Genomic DNA, 23,819 nt, shown 5'->3' on the forward strand with positions numbered 1-23,819 from the left:
TGTATGATGCTAATAGCAGCAGAGAGTCTTAGTGGACGTAAAGGCTGGGGAAAAAATGGGTTGTGGAGTCTAAAACATCTCCCCAGTAGCACCACAGTAGTTCAGGGTCTGTCAGCATTTCCCTCCAAACCCCAATTTTTGGAGTTTATAACTCAGCTGTTTTAAATAGCTTCAAGCTGAAACCTGCTGTATAAATTTTCAGCCCAGATGTAGATTTGAAACAAAAAGTAGCACGAATCAGTTATTCTGTTTTAAGTTACAGGACACTGAAATGTTTTTAATAGTATCAGATGCTCTTTTGGCAATGTCTGGGAAAAGCATTCTCAATACAGAAGATTTTACATTCAGAGGCTGTTTGAATTCAGTGTTTCGCAAGAAAGCTTTTGAAGTGGCAGATATCAATGTTTGAGAGGAACTAGTTAGCATGTACACTAGTGTTGGCCTTTTTTTTTTTTTCAGACAAGCATTTTACTCTGCAGAAAGTCTGAGTACCTGCTGTTGTATAGGAGTTTTGCTTTGTGCTTATAACTTCCGTCTTCAGGCTACATACTTTGGCCAGTTCAAATCCCGCTGGACCGAAACTGGGCAAACAGGTTGCCTAACCAGAATTGTCTTATGCAAAAAACACATAGTTATTTTCAACTCATAAGAATTGCTTTAGTTTTATTTTGGGGGTTCATGTACTTTTCTGAGCTCTAGTTGAAAGGAAAAGAGAAAAAAAAAGAGCAAAATCTACTTTTAATCATCAAAATGTCTAGGGAGCTTACTGTGGAAAATAAAGATTTTGAAATAGTAGAGATATTGAGTTTTAAAGGATAGGTAAGGAATGTGCACTGTGGCTACTTCTAGTCTTTAGTTTTTAACACAATCCTTACTCATTTCACAGTGCATTTACAATCCTCTTTCTAAGAATATGTAATTAATTTTGTATTGATACGTGGCATAAAATTGCCAAATCAGGGTGTATGCTAATAGTCGTTCAGTTTGTACAATTACTTTTGAAAACTCTCAAAATGACGGGTGCTTCTCTAGGTTTCAGACTTGTTTTGTGAATCTTTTTTCTACCCAGCACTTCTACGTACCTGTGCAATAGTCTTAGGCTGTTTTGTGGTAAGAAAGTATCAAAGTAAGAGAAAAGCCTTTTACTCCTGCTGCGTGGCAGGGGAGCTTCCCATGTTACAGGGCTTTATTTTAGGAGCCAAAGTTTTTATTTTCATCTCTGACTTCAGTTTGTCTTACCCTTTGGTCCTCTCTGAAGGAGATGAACAGTGATGCTGCATCCAAGGCTTCTCAGTCACGATGCAGCTCTTGATCAGCTGCGATCGCTCGGCGACAGCAGCGGCACGTGCAGCTCTGGGCTGATGGCTAAGCTGACAAATTGAACTGACACCGAGTGGAAAGGGCAGGAAGGAAAGCTCTGAAAAGCAACAGAGGACAGAGGGGAGCCTGTTAAGGGATTTTGCTCCCTCCTGCCAGGTGTTATAAGCTGTACCTGGGTTTGGGACCGAGAGGGGGCTATGATGGCGCTGCCTGTCCATGCTCTGTGGGTACCTGGGGAGAAAGAGGTGAGCTGAGGCTTCAGGCACCTCCCTCCCTCTTCCCAGGCCCCTGGCAGCCTTGTGCTTCCTGCTGCACTCTCAGGTGCTTTGCATTTCTGGAGTTAATGTGATTTTTTGTTGTTGTTGTTTTGTGAGGTATAAAAGGCGTAGGGTGCAACTCCCTGGGATGCTGATGGGCATGACAAGACGGTCCAGAGATAACGCGGTCTGCTGCAGATTGGGAAGGGAGTGGTTTATAAGTAGTCTGAAGCCCCATGCTTCACAGTTTAAGCCAGTATCCATTTGTTAATGGTTAGAGTCAGCTCTGTAGTCTGTTCACCAGATTATTATTTGTTATTTGATTATTATTTATTATTCCTTACACCTGGCTTTGAAGCTGTTAGACCTGGTTGCTGCCAGACCCAAGGCAGGGAGTTACTGGGACCTCAGATCTTAGCCACGATGGTGGTTCCTTTGTTTTTCTGTTCAGGGACTTTCATAGGACTTGAAAGTAAAATCTTTGTTTGATACATGAAGACCTCACAGTAGTTTGTGGCGAATTTTAGCTTTTAGTTTTGGGTGGTATTAACTGCTGTTTTATGCAAAAATAGAAAAGCAGGTAAATTCTTTTCAAACAGGGTTTAAGCTTCACTTGCTTCTTTCTCTTCAATATTTCTTTTAAATAAAATAAGCTATAGTTTTCAGTAATATGGCCTATTTATATATTATTGTAATTCCTCTTTATTGTTTTAGAGAAACATTGTACAGTTCACTGGACCACATAATGCTCTCCCTACATGTCCAGAACTCCTCATTCTTTCCACTGAATTAATATCACCTGCAACCTGCAATTATTAGTTTCAGCCAGGATCATTTATGGAAAAGACATTTCAGGAAGGCTATGTGATAAAATGTAGTATATATTACAGGAGACAGAATAAATTACTCTGAATAATATAAAAACTCATATCTCACCATGTAAAATGGTAATAACTACAAGGGGGGACACTTTGTAGCTTAAAATATTTTTTCAAGTTCTGGCTCAGCTGTGCAATGTTTCTGAATTTCTTCTTGTTATAAATTTATTTTCAGCATCAGAATTAGCCAGCAGGGGAAGATGAGGTTATTTTATTAATACTTTTGTGGACATTTTTTCCGTGTGTGTATATTTTCTTCCTAGTAACTTAGCATTCCTTTGTAACTTTTTTTTTGCTTTAAGAAGCCACAGAGCACTAACACTGTAGGTATTCCTGATGTTTTCAAATCAGAAGCTGTCTGCTTCATGACATTTGTTTAATCAGATGTTGGAGCACTGCAGAACCACTGAAGCATGAAAGGGAGACTATCAGGTAGCTGGAACGCAAGGAGAAATTAAATACTTTGATATCTTCTGTTCACCCATCCTGGAATTTGAGGGAGGTATCAGCACTAACCACATGTGACTCTTGCAAGCACTATGAAAATTTACATGCCTGCAAGGAAATACAGCTTTGTTTTGTATAGCACATGAGGAGTTTGAATTCCAGCCATAAAGTGCTCCATTGTAGAGCGTGTTGGGCGTAGAGCTTTGCCTGCTGGTGCCCCGAGTGCCACTCCTGGGACGGGTGGATGCAGGGATCCCTCTGGCTTGAAGTCTGAGGAGCTCAGGGGTCAGGGTGATGGGTGCAACCAGAACAGAACTGAATCTAGGTGACAAGACTGCTAATACTAATTTCTAGCTTTCCATTTTAAATGCTCTCTTTAAATGCTTTCCCGTGCATTATTCACAGATACAAGCCTTGCCTCGTGTTCTCACACTGCTCCCTGCTTGCTAAGAGCAAAGTTGTCCTTCAGCAAGCATTAAAGCGTGCACTCAACACGAGGATGTTGAGCGTTTCTGAAGAAATGCAACAATGAAGAAGCTCTGAGAAGCAGAGATAACACACGACGTCTCTGTGTTTGATGTGGCACTTTGTTCTGTGCACAGCTCCTCACCACAGAGCTTCTTCCCGAGTGCGGCGGCCTGCAGAGCGGGGAGGGGAGCACACACCTCCAAAGTGTGGCTTCACCAGTCGTGATTGTCTCCCTGTTGTTGCAGGTGGTGGCCTTAGGAGAAGTGCCCGATGGGACGGTGGTGACCGTCATGGCTGGAAACGATGAGAACTACTCTGCAGAGCTACGAAACGCTTCTGCCGTGATGAAGAACCAGGTGGCCAGATTTAATGACTTACGATTTGTGGGCAGAAGTGGAAGAGGTAGGCCGCTGCCTTTTACATGTTGGTAATGATGTGAAAATGGTGCCAAGATGTCAAACTTCACGATGAAATATTGATTAACCCACAAATCCTTTGTTCATAGAATCACAGAAAAAAATGGTTTGTAAGGGACCTTAAAGCTCATCTCATTCCAACCCCTTGCCATAAGCAGAGACACCTTCCACTAGGCCATGTTTTTCAAGTTATCAGTCTTTTATTTTTTTTTTTGTAGTGATGTACACATATTTTATTGTCAAACCTCAGCATTTACACAAAGCAAGTTAGGATTCTCTGTAGCTTTTTATCAGACAGGTTTTGAAAAACAATTCAAGGAGTACCTGCTTCCCTGTTTGAATCACACAGGAAGGGTGGAAGGAAAAGGGAATATCTGTGATCCAGGTTATGCAGAGTCAGGGAGTGTATTTTGGGCCATGGCAGTGAGAGGTGGAGAATTCCCTTTAGCAGTAGAGCCACTTCTGAAGTTGTTGTAGAAGACCTGTAATTAGGGGGATTTTGCATATCACATGTTCTATAGGTTGTATTCTTTAGGGACTTAAATCTTTCAAGGCTTAGCAGCTGTTGGTGGAAAGTGGCTTTGCTAGTGGCTTTTCTGCCCTTTAAACCAAACTGTTGATAACCTGTGAAAATCACCCCCACTTTTCTTTTGAGTAAGCTCATTGACTTTTTATGAATTGCTGGTGAGCTTGGGCATGAACTAAATTCAACCTTCAACCTTTACTTTAAATGACAGGGTAACTTTCAATTTTTTTTCTTTTTTATTTTTTTTCTTTTTTTTTTTTTAAGATGTAGAGGGCTGTCATTGTTTTCCAGCTCTTTAGGAGTTTCCTATAATCTGAAAACTGCACTGCACTTATAGAAAGCTTTTATGATCGTTGCAAATTTGTGAGAATTCCTCTTTAAGGGTTGCACAGCAGCTTTCAAACTTCAGGTAATGATTGAAAGGATAGCTGAAAGGAAACTAGCACTGCAGTTCTTCTTGCAGGAGTAGTGTTGTATCAGACATTGATCCAACTGACATATTTTTTTTCCTTTAAGCATTTGAAGTAATTATTCATTTTTTTTCTAAATTAGCCCTGAATGGGGCAAAACAAAGCAAAAGATGCAGACTAATTATGCTGGGAAATTAGCAATAAGGCAAAGTTTACAGTGATATTCTTTAGAAAGCAGTTGCACTTCATCTTACAGAAGAGGTTTTGTCCAAAAAAAATTTAAACATATGACAGAGGCCCAGATTGTCTAAATCGGTCAGCACATTTTTACAAGTGCTTTGTGAAAGTAAGTCCATAAGCATGACTTACAGTGACTATTCTTTATTTTAATTAGCAAGCCAAAAATTCTCTTTATCATTTTAGAACTTAAAAAGAATTAAGAATAGATAATAACTTGAAAGAAAGAATAATTTTGCCAACAGTAATACAACATAAATATGGAGTTTATTCCCCCTGTGAATAAGGTGTTGCCTATCTCTTCCATTTGTCTTCTTTAAATAATCAGTTTGCTTTGTTATTCTGCTGATGGATTAGGTTTGAAAGTTCTCTGGCTCCATCTCTACTGCTTTACAGTAGAAGTTCAGTAGTGTATCAGCCTTTTAGTAGTGCTGAAAAAAGACTGAAATGTGATGCACTACCTCTGATCTGAGGATTTCGTTTCAAACCTATGATATATACTTTTTATTAAAGCATAGGAAATGAAATAGACGGCCTAAAGCCTCAGTAGATACAGATACAGACACAAACACAGAGCTCCTAAAATTTGGTTCCAGTAGTTTAATTTATATTTTTATCTAGCAGACTTGGAATAGACTTTTTCTCTGATCAATCTGGGTAGAATCTATGGAAAAGTGATAGTATACTTTTCAAACCCTCAACATATTTATTTAAGAGACTTCAAAGAAAAACAAAGGGTGTGCACTGTTTTACTATATTGGCTTTCTGAGTTTTGGCTAGTTTCCCAAGTAGCAATTTTTATATTTAAAAAAAAAAAAAAAAAAAAAAAGAAAAAGTAAAAAAAAAAAAAGAAAAAAGACAGACTTAACTGCTTGCAGACTTTTCACGCATGGAAGATGAAGAAAGCTTCTTTTGATGAAGTGTAATTATGTCCAAACAGAGCTGACCCCCTCCCCCTATATTTCTTATGATCTTAACGGAAGAAAGTAGGGCTTTTCCTTTGAAGCAGCCGGGACTCGGTGGAGGATCTGAAATGCTGCATTCTCCTGCCAGAGGCAGGATGGAGAAATTGGTCCAGACTTGTCTTCCAGACTTAGAACAGAGAGGGGGAGAGAGAGAGAGAGCGAGTGAGAGAGAAGGAGAGAAGGAGAGTTATCATTGATGATGGATTTTTAGAACTCTGCTTAAAAGAGAAGGAAAAGAAAATCAGTAGTTGCAAACAGAAGTGAGAAAGCTCCTTACATAGACAAATGCCAGTAAATACAAGTCCTGAAGTAGAACAGGAAAAAATAAACTAATAAAGAAGTTATTTTTCGGTGGCAAGAAACTAATCCACACCTGTTCCTGACTTGAGATTTACATCTTTCTAAGCAGCTCGTGCTTTGATCTCTGTATCTCTAAATTTGATTGTGAAGTCTGAATCATCAGCTTACCACTTCACCTCCTCTCCCACGTTTTTACTTGCTTCCCATGGCTCAATGGAGAAACCCGATTTTTATACATATTCATTTTGTTTGCCTGACAGAAGCTTCACGTTTCTGTTTGCATAATTTCTCTTAAACACCTTTTTTGGATTCATGAGAGTAAGTAACTGGAGTGTTTGATGCAAATGCAGCAGTTGTTTGTATGTGGTTTTCAGGCAGTAGCTCACTTTTACAAGCCCGATCCACAGCATAGAGAAGAAAGAATTCCTGTCTTCAATAAGCAAAGGATCATAACCTTAATTTTGTTGTGTCCCGATACTTTAATCACATTAGCATGTAACTGAAAAAATATGCAACACACACACACAAGCTGCTGAGTCTCCTTTCAAGCTCCTTTCTGGGGTTTGCCTTGTGCTTCAGCATATGTCCATCTCATCCTCCTCTGTGTCAGCTCAGCTCACATGTGTGAATAACAAAGAATGCACAGTTTAGACACACTGAAGCAATAGTGCCAGATGACTGCTTGGCTGGGGAATTTAATAAAAGAGAGCTACAATTAGTCTGTAGCCTCTGAAAGTGGATAGTTGAAATGACTAAAGGCAATAAAGAAAGGTGATAAAAAGTGCATTAAAGGATTTTTGTAGCTGAGGAGGGATAGCTGTGAAATAGCTGTGGAAGGCATCAGCATCACTGAAACAGGGAACCTTAAAAATTTATTTCATTCTTAATCCTGTAATATGTAAATCATCTCTTGAAAGCTCTGGAGTGCCCTGGCAGGGCCGTGCAGCTCCCCACAATGAAGGGCTCTGTGGTTTATGGAGTGTGAGGGGGCTTCGTCAGTGTTACTTCATCCACACTTGGGTTTGTAAAATTCCAGATAGGGGACAAAACCAATTTCCCTCTCAAATTAGCTGCTTACCTCTTCAGCTCAGGCTGGCCAGGAGGTGACAATTCAGAAATTCTCACTTTCAAAGTCCAAATGTAGCTCTTTTTATTAAGGAATGCATTTTTTTTCTAGCCACTGTATCCTGTTGAGATATATTTAGTGTAGAAAATATTGCAGTGCTTTTCCACAGAATGATTTTGCAGGTTCTTACAAATAATATATTTTGTTGAGTTAATTTTTTTTTGTCATAATAGAGATTTATAGGGATTTGCTGTTTAAAGAGAACAATAGCATAGAAGGCCAAACTCTTCACTCAAAGGTGTATAGAAAAGCCCCTTTTAGTGTCTTTGTTACCAGTAATATTCTCCTGATCATCTAAGGGTTGCTGTGATCTGAATGTCATCAGCATACAATTTAAAAGTCACAACTTTTTGGCATGGTAAGTTGGTGCCAAAGGAAGCCTTAAACCTGAGCCTGGAGAACTATATATATATAAATACATTTATATTTGTGCAGTGGGCTGAATTCCTCTTTGGAGAGGGATAAAAGGCACAGACACTTCTCAGCCCTGAACAAGGACTGTGGAGGCACTGCAGGGCTGCTGCTGTGTGTGTGAAGGCTGCCCACACCCTGTGCTGACAGGACACACAATTCACCTCTGGCACAGCAGGTGGGCAGGACTGGACAAAGACTGGACATCCAAAATACACCTAACTCTGCTCCTGTGATGATTTAGGAAATATTCCTTTTTCCAGTGAAAATGGGAAAAGCCACTTTCAGCCATGACAGTGGGACAGAATTCAGCATCCTGAGATTTTTGCATGCTTAAACTGACAGAGGGAAGGTTTAAATTGGATATTAGGAAGAAATAGTGAGGATGGTGACTCACTGGCACGGGTTGCCCAGAGGAGCTCTGGATTCTCCATCTCTGAAATTGTTTAAGGCAGGCGTGGATGGCGCTTGGAACAACCTTGTCTAGTGGAAGGTGTCCCTGTCCATGGCAGGGGGATTGGAACAAGATGATTTTAAGGTCCCTTCCAACCCATACCATTCTATAATTCTATTTGCCAGGGTCCTGACCTTCCCTCTAACCTGCATCTCCCAGAGAGCTGGGCACAGCTGGAGCACAGCTTCACCTGGAAAATCATTTTACTCTAAATGACAGTTGTTTTTCCTTTAAAAAAAATCCATGTCGCATTCTAGTTCATGAAAATTATAGCCAGGACAGTTTGAAGTTGCACTCCTGATAATAAATGATGCATGTCTCAGGCAGGTTTGGGGGATATACGACTTGGACCAGAAAGAAAGACCAATTACTAGATTTGACAGACAAAGCTCTGTTCTGTATTATGCCTTCTATATAAGCTGTTCTGTATTAGGCCTGAAAAAACTGCATTAAGTTTGTGCTGTTACATAGCATTTAAGATTTGTGCCTTGATTGAATGCCTTCAGAGTTCAGCGAGAGGAAAAGCCCTAGCAGCAAAAATGCACAAATACACCCAGGGAGGAGGGGGAAAAAAAAAAAGAGCTTTAAGTGTCTGGTAAAGTAGCAGCTTAAATGAGCATGAAGGCCAAAGATTGCTGACTGTTTTATTGAGTCACTGTTGTACGCCCACCTTTTCCTGTCTTGAAACAGTTTTCAGTTTTGACTATCTGACATGAGTAACCGTTGCATATCTAACAGATTACAACTGTCAGTGAGTCTCCCAAACGGGGGCCAGGCCTGTGAGAATGTGTGCTCAGAATCAGGCAGCTCCCTTTATTTATTTCTTTTTAACGTTTTCATTCAGCTGAAGGCTGTAGATGGTCTTGTGCAATCTCTGCCTGAATTCAGCTTTGAAATGTTTAAAAAAAAAAAAAACCAACAAAAAAAGAATGCAACAATGAAGACTGACGATAGCAAAGTACGTGCACACAGACATTGCTCACCCTCACAGGAAAGTTGGGGGCTTTCTTGGTATTTCATAGATGGAAAATGTGTAGGGAAAAAAGGCGTGTTCCATAATGATGATATCATCATATTAGCCCTGGCATATGAAGGACAGAGACACTGACTCCCTGTTAAAACATCTCCCAGAAGGAAAATATATTCTTTCCTCATCTTATTGTAGTCAAGTCAAACAAATGAAATGATAAAACTGTGTGAAGTAAATAACATGTGGTCACATTCTGCTCTCTGTCACACAGCTGCAAAACTGGAGTAAATTTTTAAATTATTTGACTTGCTTTGGATTTACACCACTTTCAATGCAGCAAAGAATTTGGCTTGTCCTCAGCAGTGAATCACTTTTGTTCTGTCATTGTATGATGACCCATTATTAAATAAGAAACATTTAGATTGTCAACACATGGACGTATTCTTGACATAGAGTAAAACTGAAGGGGAGGAAAACTCCTATGGTCAGTTATGTTTTTAATTTTCACGATTGTGGTAACGACAGGGAATAATTTTAAACTGATTCTTTACTGAACATGCATGTGACTGTTTTCATGTTGTAATCACTCATTCCTTGTTGTTTTTTCTCTTTGTAGGGAAGAGCTTTACTTTGACAATAACTGTCCTGACAAATCCCCCCCAAGTCGCTACATACCACAGAGCTATAAAGGTTACAGTGGATGGGCCAAGAGAGCCAAGAAGTGAGTATTATATCCTTCTTTTTGCTCTTATGCCTGCTTAATTTTGCTTAATAGAAACCTGTAAATGAAATATGTATATCTTTGTCAAACACTGGTTTTTGCTCAGTAAGATATGTGAGTGCATGGTTAATTTGGAGTCTATTGGACCACACACATACTTGCATTAAACACTCACTTAAGTGTTGGCTGAATTTGGGCAATCCCAAACCCGATTCTCATTCACATCAAGGTCTTGATACATTATCTGCCAGTGTAAATGAGAACTAAACCCAGTGTATTTATATATAATCTGATTTAGACACAGTAGATACAATCCTGCAACGTGCTGCATTTCCTGAACTCCTGTGAGCTTCCAGCTGAAGACATTTAGAACAAAACAGGAGCCTGATCTTTCAGGATCAGTCCTAGCATAGAGAGGAAACATATAATATAGTGCCTTTTTGTTTGCCCCTAAATTTTTTTGCCGTCAGATAATTAATGCACCTGGTTAATCTCATCATACTTGAAGTTGGTTTTCAGCTATGGACTCATCATAGACCCCCAGGGCCAAAGAAAGATAAAAAAACCGAGTATATCAACAGCATAGTCTTTGTTTCTTATTTGTGTACAGAAAATATATTTTTTTAAAACATAATCCAGCAGATTTTCACCCAGCACATTTATCTTCTAGCCATGCAAGCTCACTAAGAATCTATTTGCCATGATTTATCTATTTTGCACTGGCTGTACTTTTATGACAATTGTTTTTTGTCATGTCCTAGCAGTTTTATGGGTAGCACTTATTTTTAGATACAGTCAAGTCTGTTTAATCCATCAGGATTTATCTGGCTGTCTCTCTGTCTAGCACATTTAGCTGGTACACCAGTCTCACATCATATGGGTATCACTGATGAGCCACTTCTGGAGTTTTTTCTTAATCTAACTAGAAATTACTCTAAATTGATTGGATTAGCCAGGTATAGCATTATTTAAATTACACCTAGAGATTAAGAATTATTTGATGAATAACCACATTAAAAGAATCCTTATAATGGAAGCATCTCAAATAATTATTTTGCCTTTGATCTGCACATACAAACACGACCTTCAAGGAGCTTTCATGGTGTTTTGTTTAAAATACCACAAAGACAGAAGTAGAAAGATGTAGACAGAATTCATGCAGTTAAGTGTTTCTCGTCCCAACACACGCTGCAGAGTCACCTCCTCTTACACCGAGGTGGGAACTCAAATGCTCCTGTAAGAACTGTCCAGGCGGGAGAGTTTCACTTTGAAGAATGGCTAAGAAAAAGCAAATAGCTCTGGATACATTTCTTTAGGTACATACTTGTGGTGCTACCTGCTCATAGCTGAGGTGCTCTGATGTCACAGCAGGGGGATTTTTGTTCTGTCTTCTCTCTGTGAGTCAGTTCCCATTTTTAATTTTCACTTGCAGCCGGTGCTCCATGTAACTTACTTGGAGGACACTGGGGAAGCTGCATTCATGGAGTAAAAAGCAGGGAGTAAGTCATATACCAGTTAGCCATTCCCATCTGGAGGCTATGTATTGATCCATCCATGTTTTGATGCATCTACAAAAGAGGAAATTTCCTGGCAGAGGACACAACCGTGGTGAAAGAGCAGAGAGGTTTGAAAGTGATGTGTGGAGAGTAGTGTGGATTACCCTGTGCAGCACAGAAAGGGATCCTCCTGGCATGGGGATGTTTTGGTGATCCGTGGATTGAAAGTGAGTCTGTGTTCACAGAATTTAACAAGATCTCCTAGTTCTGCTGGAATTTTTTACTTTTCACCTAAGATGCCTCTGTATGTGGATACCCATTTGCTGGTGTCTTTGAATAGCTGAGCCTAGAAATGCTGAGTTCTTATGGCCTGCATGGAGTTATTGTGTCCTTCTTCATCTTTTTCTTTTCTTTCCTTTTTCCCTTTTTTTTCTTTTTTTTTTTTTCAAGAAAGTAGAATTTGAACTTGAATGTCCACTTGTACTTTAGTGTTCTGGTGGAATACTGCAATCTTATCCTTTCAATTAATTCTGAAAGGATTCCTATATCTCTGGAATAGCTCATCATTAAACTTGAATTTGTAGGGAAAGAGTAGTTCCAGTGAGCTCTGAGAGTTTCACTGAAGTTTTGCTTCCTTCTTAGAGACCCTGCACATGTGTAGATACATTAGTTTGGTAGCAATCATTCAGTGAATGTACCTGGCATCTATGTGGCATAAGGAAAATTAGGTGGTTGGGGGCAATAAGGAATTCAAGGAGCAGCTCTGATAGCAAACGTGTTTGTCTTAAAAATTATGTATCGGCAAATAGTGCCCCTCTCTGCCAGGATCTGTATTTCACTTCAACGTTTCAAGCATGTTATCCTAGTTTTCCCCTCTCTGGCAGCTCAACCAGAGCTGTCACATCACAAACAACTTTTTTCTTAATATACACATCTGGCGTTGGCAGTTGGAGCAACTTCATAAGAGCACATGATCATCATTCATTACAAGATTAAAAAGTACCCCATGGCATCATTGATGTTTTTAACTTTGATCTTTTGCAGTTGTGATTCATCTCAGTTATAAAACTTCCCTTTAAAGGAACACAACCAATGACTTATTAGAACCTTCATTCTGAGGAGTGTAAACATAAAATTATGCACATCTTTACAAAATGTCATTTACTTTGTTGCCAGCTTATCATTTTAGACATGACATCATGCTTTAGATCGTGAATTTGTAAGGCTTGTTTATAGGCAAGGCACTCTGACCTTCTGTTGGCAAGTTGACTCGAGCAATCGAAAGCTGCGAGGTTCCCAGCAGCAGCAGCAAAGCCATGACAGACATCACAGACATTTAGAGCCTGACTTCAGGAGTGCTGAACAGTCGTGGCATGCAGGGACTCCAGTTGGTGTTTTGGATGCTCAGCACTTCAGAAAGTCGGGTTCTTAAATGTAAGTGCCATTTAGTCGTATTAAACGTCTGCTTGTAGAAGCTTGCTGCCTTGCCTCTCTGTTATTATTTGAAAATATTTTAATAGAGACAGTGATGTCAGGTTGCTCTGTTAGGAAAACTTGCCCGTTTCTATAGGAGAAAAGGTCTTCTGGTGATTTTTTTCTCAGAAAAGATTTATTTCATTTTACCTAACCTCTTCCAGTCTATCCAGATTACTGTCCAGGGACATCTTCTGTGTTCCAGTTTCTATGCTGGATTGAGACAGTGCTTTGCACTCTGAGTGATGCAGTCTAGAGACAGGGTTGTATAAGATCTTTGGGAATCATTAGGAAATCCTGCAGATATTTTTCTCTCCTCATAACCAGGATAAAACCTCTGCCATATGCAGATCTTAGCCAGCAGAGCTGCCTTCCAGCTGGGAGGGCTGAAAGAAGTTTTCCAGAGAAGTTTTCATGAGGTCATAACTGACCGACAGATAGCCAGAGATTACTGTAAAGGAAGTCAGAGGAGAAGAAAAAAAAGAGCAAAGAAACCACCCAAATATTTACCTAAGGCCCCCTTTAATGCCTTTGCCTTACTTCATTACAACTACAAAAATAATGATTTGCCCTTCCATAATGGTACCTTTAGAATAGGAGGCACATCCTCCCTTCTGGCCACTCCTGGGACAAACCCAGTCATGGGGGAATCATGAGGAAGGAGGGAGGAGAAGTCTGTATATTTTTATATTTTCCCTGACTTCCAGAAACTTTAGTTTATCTCTAATCAAAGGTAGGCTCCAAAGTCACCGACCCCAACTTTCTTTATCAGTGTGAGTGGAAAAGCAGCTCTGAGCTTTGAGCTGAAGCGTTTCAGGGCAGAAAAGTGCTGTGCTTCATTCAGCTCCCGAGCGTTTCTCTGCTTGCAAGGTGCACACGTGATGAAAGGTATGAGCAAACATCACATCGCCCTTTTGTCTGTGCACGCTGCAAAAGGCAGAGAGAGCCAGCCAGGGGTTCTGCTCAGCCCCCACATTAACTGTTTGGCCGACCCGGCTTATAAAAAGCAGATAAGTGATTGAGATTTTTGAGATTCCTCGACTTAAAACCATAACAGTTTTTAGGAAGTTCTCCCTCTTTGCTTTCAAAGGCGGAGAGGGTGGAGGGATAAGTCTGAGGCGAGTGGAATGTGCTTTGGAGTAAAACAGCTTTAAGTCTTTCAGTTTGCCTTTCTTTATTTAATTTTTCTCTTTTTTTTTTTTCTTTCGTTTTTTTCCTCTTCTTTTTTCTTTCTTTTTTCTTCTTTCTTCTTTTTTTTGCTTTTTTTTGTTGACTGCCTGTCAGGAGCTGGGCCAGTGGCCAAGCAGGAAATGACACATCGAGAGGCATTTGTGTTGTGCAACATTTTGTGGAACTGATGCAAGGATACATTGTCTGTTTACGCATTCCTCTGCTAACAGCCTGCATGGCAGTAATTTTATTCAGGGACACATGGCATGCTACAGCAAGGAGTTAGAGCCTTACCATCTCTTTATGCAGAATTATCACAGCAGTTAAAACACTGTGTGTCCCCCGTTCCGAATAGTCTCTGGCCTGCCTTCAAAAACCACTCTACCAGCCCCCCTTCCTTCCCAAGAATATATTTAATTGACTGTGGGGTTTTTTTGCACTGTGGTAAACTGGGGCAGTGCAGAGAGAGATAGAGAGAGAGAGACCTTGCAGAACAAGAGGAAATTTTACCGGCAGGTTCCTCCTTCATGCATCTACCTCAGAGTGAGTGGAGCAGCGCAGCTTTTTTGGGCGATGCGCTGCAGACGCTGAAGGCGTCGGTTTGCATCTGCATGTGGTTTGGCATGGGGAGGTTTTTAATTAAAGTCAACGCTAAATACCCCGAGATGTGATGAGGAGTCTTGGGGTTTCATCCAAACCCAAGTTAGAAAATCCGTGGCTCTCTCTGGTGTCTTTCAGAGTGACAGATCTCTGCTGAGCTTGGCTGGGTAGGTCTGGGTTTATCCCAGTGGCTGTGGGAGCAGAGGAAGGCAGAGTGGGCGGTCCGGGCTTTGAAAGTTGCTCTAAATGACTTTGTAGAGCTTAATGTATGCAATCTAATGCTCTTTTGTAAGAAACAAGGCAAAGTGTGATTGTACAGCCAGAGAAACGTTCAGCAGGGCCATGGTTTAGAGAGGTTTAGACTCTTTTCTGTGACCATCATTAATGTATCTGAGCATGAGCACAGTCCACTTACAGACTGGGACCTGACTTCCTTGTCACCAGGTCCCCAGTAAGGAGTGCAGTGTTTCTGTTTCCAGTGGTACAACATCAGGTCTTTACTGCAGTGTAAAAGGCAAGACAGAGTTTCACTCACCATCATTTGCTGCTGGTTTATTTTTTGCACATGTGTAATTTCACAGAACTGTTCTAGCTGGGGACTGGAGGTCCTGAGTGTTCCCGGAGGTTGTAAGAGCCGAGTGTGATGATTCAAGTGTTCCCCACCAAAGGTGACAGACACTGCATATGCCAGTGGTTTAGGGTTACTTTTGAGATGAGTGTGCAACCCACAGAGCAGGGCTCCCTACAGTTACCTCAACCAGCAGTGAGGCACAGACACAGGTTTCACAGAGAAGCTGTGGCTGCCCCATCCCTGGAAGTGTTCAAGGCCAGGTTGGATGGGGCTTGCAGTGACCTGGGATAGTGGAAAGTCTCTCTGCCCATGGCAGGGGCTTTGGAAACAGATGATTTTTAAGGTCCCTCCCAACCCAAACTATTCTATGATTCTGCAATTCAATGAATCCATGATTCTGTGATTCCATGATTCTGTGATTCCATGATGCATAGTGCTGTGGCAAGGTGACCTGGGCCTGTTGGGGTGGTAGCTGCATCCCAAGGACCAGCTCATTCTTATTTCTTCCACTGTGGCTAGAGAGGGGCTCATGCATAAAATCTCATTGTCTGAGAAGCAGACTGTGAGACAAAATAATTTCTGGTGATTGTTACTTTTTTCTGCTTATTTAGTGCATAGAGTGAGTCAAAAGCAAAATCTGCTTAGTTCACTCATGGCTTGAATTCATGCACTGTAAGAACTCAGAACTGCTGAGTTCTGAAATCTCAGCAATCTATGTGACAGCACTGGGACTCTCTCCATAGGAGGAGACTGCTGCCCAGAGAGGTGACAGAGTGACCATGTATTCACTGTTATGGTGACACGATTATGTAAAACAAAGGCACCAGTCTGAGCATAAAACCATTCCATAAGATGTCCTCACCAACAGCAATGCAGTTTTGGTTTGTATTTGTCAACAGAACAGATTGTTTCCATCCCATTGTAGAGGGAACACTTGCTTCCAAGCAAATCTATTCCTAGTACATTTGGCATGTAATTTGGCCATCACAGGGATTTTTTTTTTCATATTCCAGCTATTGCTGTTTGTATTCAAAGTGTCCCTCCAAGCTACAAATAAAATCATGGCCCCTCTGTGTAGTTGTGCTGCTTAGTTCTACGATAAGAGAGTTTTGCTTGCAATCTCCATTTATATAGAGATGTGGAAATGGGGTTATAATCAAACAAATGAAGTAACAGTGGAAGTGAGTTAATTCTGTGTCTCCACAGGGCATGACTAGGAGGAGAGGAAAAGGGGTGACCATTTCACAGCATCATAAAGTCAGTTAGGTTGGGAAAGACCTCTGAGATCATCAAGTCCAGTCTATAAGCAACCAGCTCCATGTCAGCCAGACCATGGCACTGAGTGCCACATCCAGTCTTTCCTTAAACACCTCCAGGGACAGTGACTTTTTATAACTTTGTGACTCTACTCCATGGTGGTCCTGTGGAGGAAGATGACATTAAAAAAGGCATTAGAGTAGCTTTCCACAGACCATTTTGTTCCATAATTTTCTCCTAAGGGAACTGTTGGACATTGTTACTTTTGAAATCCATTTAGCTTGTAGCTACTAATATCAGCTTTTTTTTCTTACTCTTCAGTGTAGCACCTCTTATACATCTCCCTTCACTTTCCAAAGTGATTTGGGAAATAAGGAACAGGGTGAATATATTTGGAAACTCTGCATCAGAATAGTGTAACTGAAGTACTTAGGTAGCACTTGCTTACTGTCTATTCCAAATCTCTGTTTAAAGTTTTTATAGAACTTATTTTTATTTTCCATATAAACTTCATTCTCCACTGAAACATGGTCATCCCAGACGTGAAGCACAGATGCTGATTTAACCAGACAAGGAATGCAGAAGAGGAAATGAGGATGAATATCATACTTAATTGAAACTTCAGGGGAAGAAACTGAGTAATGATCTCATGCTGCAGTGTATTTGGGACGCCAGAATCCCTACTCAGATGAGGAACTGGGTTCCTTAGTGCCTGTATCTGCTCAGATCCCCTATTATGAATCTCATCTACAGTAAACCAGCTTATTCAGCACTATGGTGGCTTACTGTGTGCTGTGGGTGGCTTTCAGCTCTCCAAAAATCAGACCTGTAGAGTAGGTTTCCTCTGAAGTGAATGAAGAGACACAGGCCCTTGCAGAGAGTGATTCATATGTTAATGCTTGTCTTAGAGAGCAGTGAAGTGCCCTTTGGACTCTCATCCCTTGCCATTGATACTGAATGGAGGCTTGATGACTAGCCTAGACTAGACACCCTGGTTTGGAGATGGCTGGAATCAGATGAGATTTGCAGATATTGTAGTCCCAAAGTGTGCTAAGCCTGGTGTAGCTCAGACAGCCCAAGTGAGCTGTAAGGCAGGTAGCCCAGGGGTGCAGTCACAGGGAGCAGGAGCTCAGTGTTGGATTAACCCACTGTTCACTCACCTTCTTGGATGGGGGCTTTGTCTGGTGTTGAACAGTCCCTGCTGCTTTTCTGACAGCTTAAGGAATTGTTTAAAGCTGACTTTGAAGTGTGTCTGCAGCTGCCATAATGAGTGCAGTGTACATACCTTAGAAATGATGCTATCTACTAAGGCATCATTATCACCTCCTGCAGGATTTCAGTAGTCAGGTACTGCTCAGGCCCCACTCAGCCTGGCTGTGTGAACTGCTGAGATTAAAACTCCTGTTATTTAGCTGTAGGCAGAGTAAGGTTCTCACACTGCAGTTGCAGCTCCATAAGAAACATTACAAAGGTGACAATTCACTTTACAGATATTGCCTAAAGGTGAAGAATATTGGGGAATATATTTGAAGATTTTCCTAGCACTGGGAAGTACTCCATGATTCCAATGTTTCCTCTTCACAGCAGAACATATTAATTGTGCCTCACTTATCCAAACTGAACATGCTGCCCATTCTCCTGTGGTTCTGAGATGTAATCTTTCCCACAGCGTGGGAAGACAAACCCTTTCACCTGATTATTGCCAGCATAAATGTTTAATGCTTCCATCCCTCTTCAGACTCTCCCACTGTATTTTGTGAACTTTACTCCCACTTCATAATGCCCTGCTTCTTTAGTAGCCCTGCTCATTTAAATTCAGGGTGCCAAAGGAGGTATTAATCAGGGTGCTTACAAGAGCAGAATCTGCTTCCTGCCTGTCTGTAATCCATGTGAGTAATGCCAATTAGTTGTCTGCTTCCTTAAATCCTCATGCACTTTCTCATTCTTGCATTCCTGCAGCAGTAGACATGGTCTTCAGTGTCAGTGCAGTCAGAGGCACTTGGTGGTGTTTTGTTTCATTGCTCTTAGAGCTCAACAGGAAAATCATCACCTCTGAAGCACCACAGAAGTGTGCTGGGGAAGAAATGCATGAATCCAGCCCTTGCATTTATACTTTAATTTGCTAGACACAGGGATCTAACTAATTTTATTCTGGAGTATCACTTCAGATGTCATGAGACAAGTAGACAATTACTTTTTCAGTTTCAGCAGTTTTGCATTGGTGCAGCTTTTTCTTGGAAAGAAGCAGGCACATGCAGGTGTCATTGTAGTCTCTGGTCTGGTTTTGTTTCTGTATGTGAAATCCCAGATTAGATTTTCAAAGAAGCCCAATTTTAAATGATTGTATTAAAATGGATCAGAAAGCCAGAGATTACTCTTTGAAAAGGGATGGTGTTCACAATCATTGGAAGCTGGAAAGGAATCGAGACCTGGAAATACAATGCAGGGTTGCTGTGTGATACAAACCACAGGTTAGCAATTCAGAGGGAATTACACATGGAATACTTTTAGGGGTTTTTTGCCTGTGTACGTGTGTAATCAAGGACCCAGATTCAGATTCTTATAAAGCAATAAGAAATGCTTCAATAATTCAGTTATCTAGTGAATTTATAAAGCACTGTATATATGTGAAGTTTAATAGAGTTGGTTCCACATTTCTAGAATGCCAATTAAATCAATAATAATTTAATGTAATAATTTTGTGTTTCATTTCTTGGGTCTCTTATCACCATAGACTCTAGATTGGTGGAACAGAATTTTTCTTGCATTCTGGACACTTTTTGGCTTTGATGATCTGCACTATGCCCCCCCCGCCCCCCTTCCACTTTTGGCCTTTTTTGATGTCTTTGAACAATAGTTTGTAAAACCAGCACAGCAGCAAAATCATCACCTCTGTAGACAGAAGTGTTGACTACAGAAGAGGGCTCAGCAATAGAGCTGTGAATGTAAATAATTCAGTGTTTCAGTTCATCAGCTAAGCTGTCCAAATAAAAATCCTTTTTGTAAAGGGACATATGGATTAACTCTCCTTAACTGTAGCTGCCTAAAAGTTTGATATGGTGACTCAGTGACTCAGCTCCTGTCCACTGTGGTCAAGGAAGGGTTGTATACGTGAGTTAGAAGCTGGTTTATCCCACCCTAGGCCTCCATAGGTGTCAGTGGATGTGAGTGAGGGAGGGGGACGTGAAGCAGCCCAGACCACTGCACTGGCACTGGGTGCTCTGCAGGTGCTTGAGCTGGGTTTAAGCAAACTGCCTGGCTTACCACCACCTGCAGTAGCACACAGCTCTGAAGAACTTCTTCATACTCCTTCTAATTGTTATTTAAACCTTTTAAAAGGGAGCTTTGGTGTCTGCTTTCTCAACAGCCACATTGAAGGGCTGCTCTCTGAAACACATTAGAATTTAGGGTTTGGTGAAACCCTCCTTGTTAGACATAAATAACCACTGTGTGGTTTAAAATTTTCTTGTTTTCCCCTGGTGTGCCTGCTTGGTTAAAGCTCACAGGCGCTCAGTGCAGAGGTGTCTGCCCTGCTTTAAAACGCCTTTCCCCACACTGATGGTGCCCTCCTCTCCCAAGAGCTGTGTCCCCTGCAGCTCAGCAGCTCTCATACGTGATGCTCATCAGCTCCACGGCAGAGTCAGACAGTTTAATGAGCCTTTATCTTCTGCTGTGCCAGAGTGAGCCCAGGGGATGTCTGTGGGTGCCCTGAAGAAGGCTCACACAGCAATATTCATCGCCCGCGGTGTGAACACTGCCATAAACTTCCCTGGGAATCAGGGCAGCAGGATTCCAGCACACCAAGGACACTCCAGCTCAGTGTTTGGGCAGGGTCTGCTCTTTGCATCTGTGCAGACTTGCTGATCTGGGTTATTAGTTTCACTCTTCTTCTTCACGTTTGCTATTCCTGAAAGATGGCAGCAAAAGAGAAACCTGATAACAGTTGGCTTGTAGAGATAGTCTTTATTATAGGAGAGAGCAGGAAGGACTTGGTGCTTCCAAAATCCAGATAACAGTGACTGTTTTCTAGTCCCAGCTCAAAGAAGAAGGAAGTTTTTTGGGAAGTGTGTTTACATCCATGTGGGATGCAAAGTAAACACCTCACTAACTGCATACATGTCATGCAAATTAAATGAGAACTGTTTTCCTTTGGTGACTTGGTGTAAAAGGGAATAACCAATAGATTTAAGGTCTGTGACAAAGGGGATACTTACACATCAGATATATAATAACTTGTTGACTTAAAACAAAAAGATTTTTTTTTATTAAAGAGCAGGTACCTCGAGCTCTGCATCTTAGTTTGTGCATATGCTGCAGACAAAATTTATAGTAGGAAAAGTCCACATTTGAGCACTCAGAACTGGGACATGCCAATGAGTTTTCAATGTGGCTTTAATTCATGCCTGTTGTGTGAGAGAGACAGAAAAAGTCCTTCACTGTAGGAGTGTGTGCTGGTTTATCCATAGGACAGCAACATCCTGTGGGGTGGAATCCACCCACTTACTCTTATTTTTCACACAGAGAATATTATCTAAGAGCACCTTGTTTTAAGTGACTTAACTACAGCAACTACAAAAAATTGTGTGGCAGAAGCATAAATCTGGGTCAGCCATCAGCTACCTTTGCCAAGCTGTAAACAAAGCTTTTAACTGATAAAATCTAAGGAATTTTTATTTGATGAAATTTTAGTTTTCAAAGTTGCATAATTTTACCAAATCTGGATGAATTTCCATAGAGGTTCTAAAAAAAAAGAGCCAATCTGCCGTGCCAAGTTAGAAAACTCCACTCCAAAAGAGAGTGACAAAAAAAGCTCCTTCAAGAAAAGATTGCCAGAAATGTTTTTCGAGGTGCTAGGTTTTCCCTGAGCTAACTCATTTCCAGGAATGTCGGACCATTTTGGTTGAAATTGAAGAAGTGTGTTCCATACTCATGCAAGAAAAAATGGAATGCAAACAGTCAAAGTTCAGTAAAGTTGGGAGCAACTGAAAATTGGGTTTTGTAATGGGAAGTGTTGGGTAACAGGAATGATAGGCTGTTCTACCAGCTCCAACTGAAACATATTCAATCTAACGTGTTATTAATTTGAATTGAAAAATAACCCACGAGCTTCAGTGGAAATCCTGCGTAGGAAATTAAGTTGGCAGCTGACAGGGGCTCTCGTGGGCAGCTCTGGAGTCAACAGGTCAGGCTGGTGACAGGCAGGGGATGAGTGAGGTGCCATCTCCAGCAGCCCTGGAGAGCAGGACGTGACTCCTGCCTGTGCACCAGGGACGTGCTGGAGGAGGCAACAACCTTTGTAGAAGATGAAACTGGGGCCACAGCAGCCAGCAGGGCCTCTGGAGGCGTTGTGGGTTAGAAGGCAGCGTGGCCCCAGGCACCAATGCTTGGCAGGGCTCTGCTTCCCCACCCTCAGCCTCTCCAGAGGGGTAATTTGGGGTGCGTACTCTGCAACTGAATTGGCACGGTCTGCACAGGCACTGCAGGCTCTAACGCACACACACACATGGGGTCTGAGCCCAGAGAGGTTTGAGATGTATTTTGGGACTCTTCAATATGTCCAAGATGTGGAGCCTCCTCACAACCAACCCTCCTGCACCTCAGCACCCCTTTGTCTCACTGACAGAGCCAGTGAGGGCAGTGCTGCTGCTGAAAAGGAGTATTTTTAGGCAAAACACCTCCAAGTGTTTAGGAACCACAACCACAGGAAATAAGCATTGATAAAACCACCCCAAACTGTACCCTGAAAGCTCCCTGGGTTGGCTTTGCACCCTGCTTGAGTTCTCTTCAGCTCAGGGGAGAAGCACCCACAGCCTGTGCCAGGCACCGTCCAAACCTCATGGTGGGCACCATCCAGATCCAGTCTCATTGCTGAGCTGCAGCTGGAGTCACTGATGGTAGAAGGGTGGAAAAAGGCTCTTCAGTCTCCTAAAAACCTTCTGGCAAGGGTGTGGAGCTCTGTAAAACCTGTGACCTTCTGCAAAAATGGACTGGGTGAAGGTGACCCAGGGGCACTTTCTGGGGATCTTCAGGTATTCTGATGTCAGCCAGCAGAAAAACACTTGCTTGTTACCTTCTTCTCTTTTGCATGGCTCAGAGCTGCTGAAGAAACACAGAAACATTAGAACTGGAAAAGACCTCTGAGATCATAAAGCCTAATGGTTAACCCAGCACTGCCAGGCCCACCCCCAAACTATATCCTCAAGTGCCATATCCATATGTTTTTCAAATGCTTCCAGGAACGGTGATCTCACCACTTTCCTGGGCATCCTGTTCCAATGCTTGACCCAAGGTGTTGGGTCCATTAAAAACCAGCAACCAGAGTTTTAACAGGTCTGAAAGCTTTTCATAACACTGTTGGCAGTGTTGCAAGTTTCACCTGAGATGTGCTCCTGCACAGAAATCTTTCCCTCCTTCTCTGTGAAACACACACTCTCTTATTTGACTCTGCCCCGTAAAATGAGGCTACAGGGACTGTTTTCCTTGTTGACTCCTTAACCATTCACTGGAATTTGACTCAGGGATGAGTGTTCTGCTGCCTGGGTTTTTATTAAGTTGGAAAAAAAAAATCTTCGGAGACAGATTTGAGTGCTGGGCAAAAGGCACTTTCACAGTTTTATTCCCCTCACTATTACAACTTAATTCGGCCTTTCCCTATGCCTTTTACTCTCATGGTGTTCCCATCCTTGGGAGCCAAGCAGCTTGAGAGCTGAAAGAGAAGTGTTGTCAGGAGGGTGATTAAAGCAGGGATTGATGCAGCTGGGAGCCAGGGTTCAGTCACCTCCCTGGGCCCCTGTGTTAGTGTTATGTCAGACACAGTAGCTTTACCCTGCACTGCGAGTTTATGCGTTTTTTATTGTCTGATGCTGCCAGAAAATGCTGACCCCGGAGTAGCTGGGCTGTGCAAGCACTCGGTGGTGGAGGGCAGTGAGCTCTGAAAGCTGCTCTTGTTCCCCCTTTAATTTGTCACTTATGGGTCATATCTTTTTTACATTTACATTTTTAAATTAGTTCAGCTTGTCCCAATCTTTGGTTGCAGAATCCATGCTGAAAATTTCCAAACTTTACGAGTTGTTAAAAAAATTCCAAAATCCCTCACTTAATTGACATTCAGTATACTGAACAACTTACAGTTATGGGAAGGCTTCACATTTCTATAAGGACACCAGTCTGGGGAGAGATTAGATTTTAGAGCTCATGTGCAACATGCAACAATTGTGTCTACTTGGTCATCTGTTCAAAGAGGAAAGTGAAATTTGGCCCAAAATTCAAAATAAAAAAAACCCAAAAATTCGGCATAAAAGTTGCACTGATCAAAATAAAATTGTTCCTCCAACATAAATTCCATT

The 23,819-nt window shown here is 41.6% G+C and overlaps 1 protein-coding gene across 3 annotated transcripts in view; it reads left to right on the forward strand.

The window, feature by feature from the left end:
* RUNX2 (RUNX family transcription factor 2) overlaps positions 1-23,819 on the forward strand; it is a 147,334-nt gene that overhangs the window by 62,040 nt on the left and 61,475 nt on the right. For all 3 annotated transcript variants that reach the window (XM_054291694.1, XM_054291696.1, XM_054291695.1), the window contains exons 3-4: positions 3,616-3,772; positions 9,802-9,906. In XM_054291694.1, the coding sequence (XP_054147669.1) occupies positions 3,616-3,772; positions 9,802-9,906 (262 nt within the window). The remainder of the gene's footprint in view (positions 1-3,615; positions 3,773-9,801; positions 9,907-23,819) is intronic.

Source organism: Melozone crissalis, unplaced genomic scaffold (genome assembly GCF_028551555.1).
Source record: "Melozone crissalis strain CALT ecotype California unplaced genomic scaffold, PUWL_Pcris_2 ptg000106l_1, whole genome shotgun sequence".
In the NCBI taxonomy this organism is placed as follows: Eukaryota; Metazoa; Chordata; class Aves; order Passeriformes; family Passerellidae; genus Melozone; species Melozone crissalis.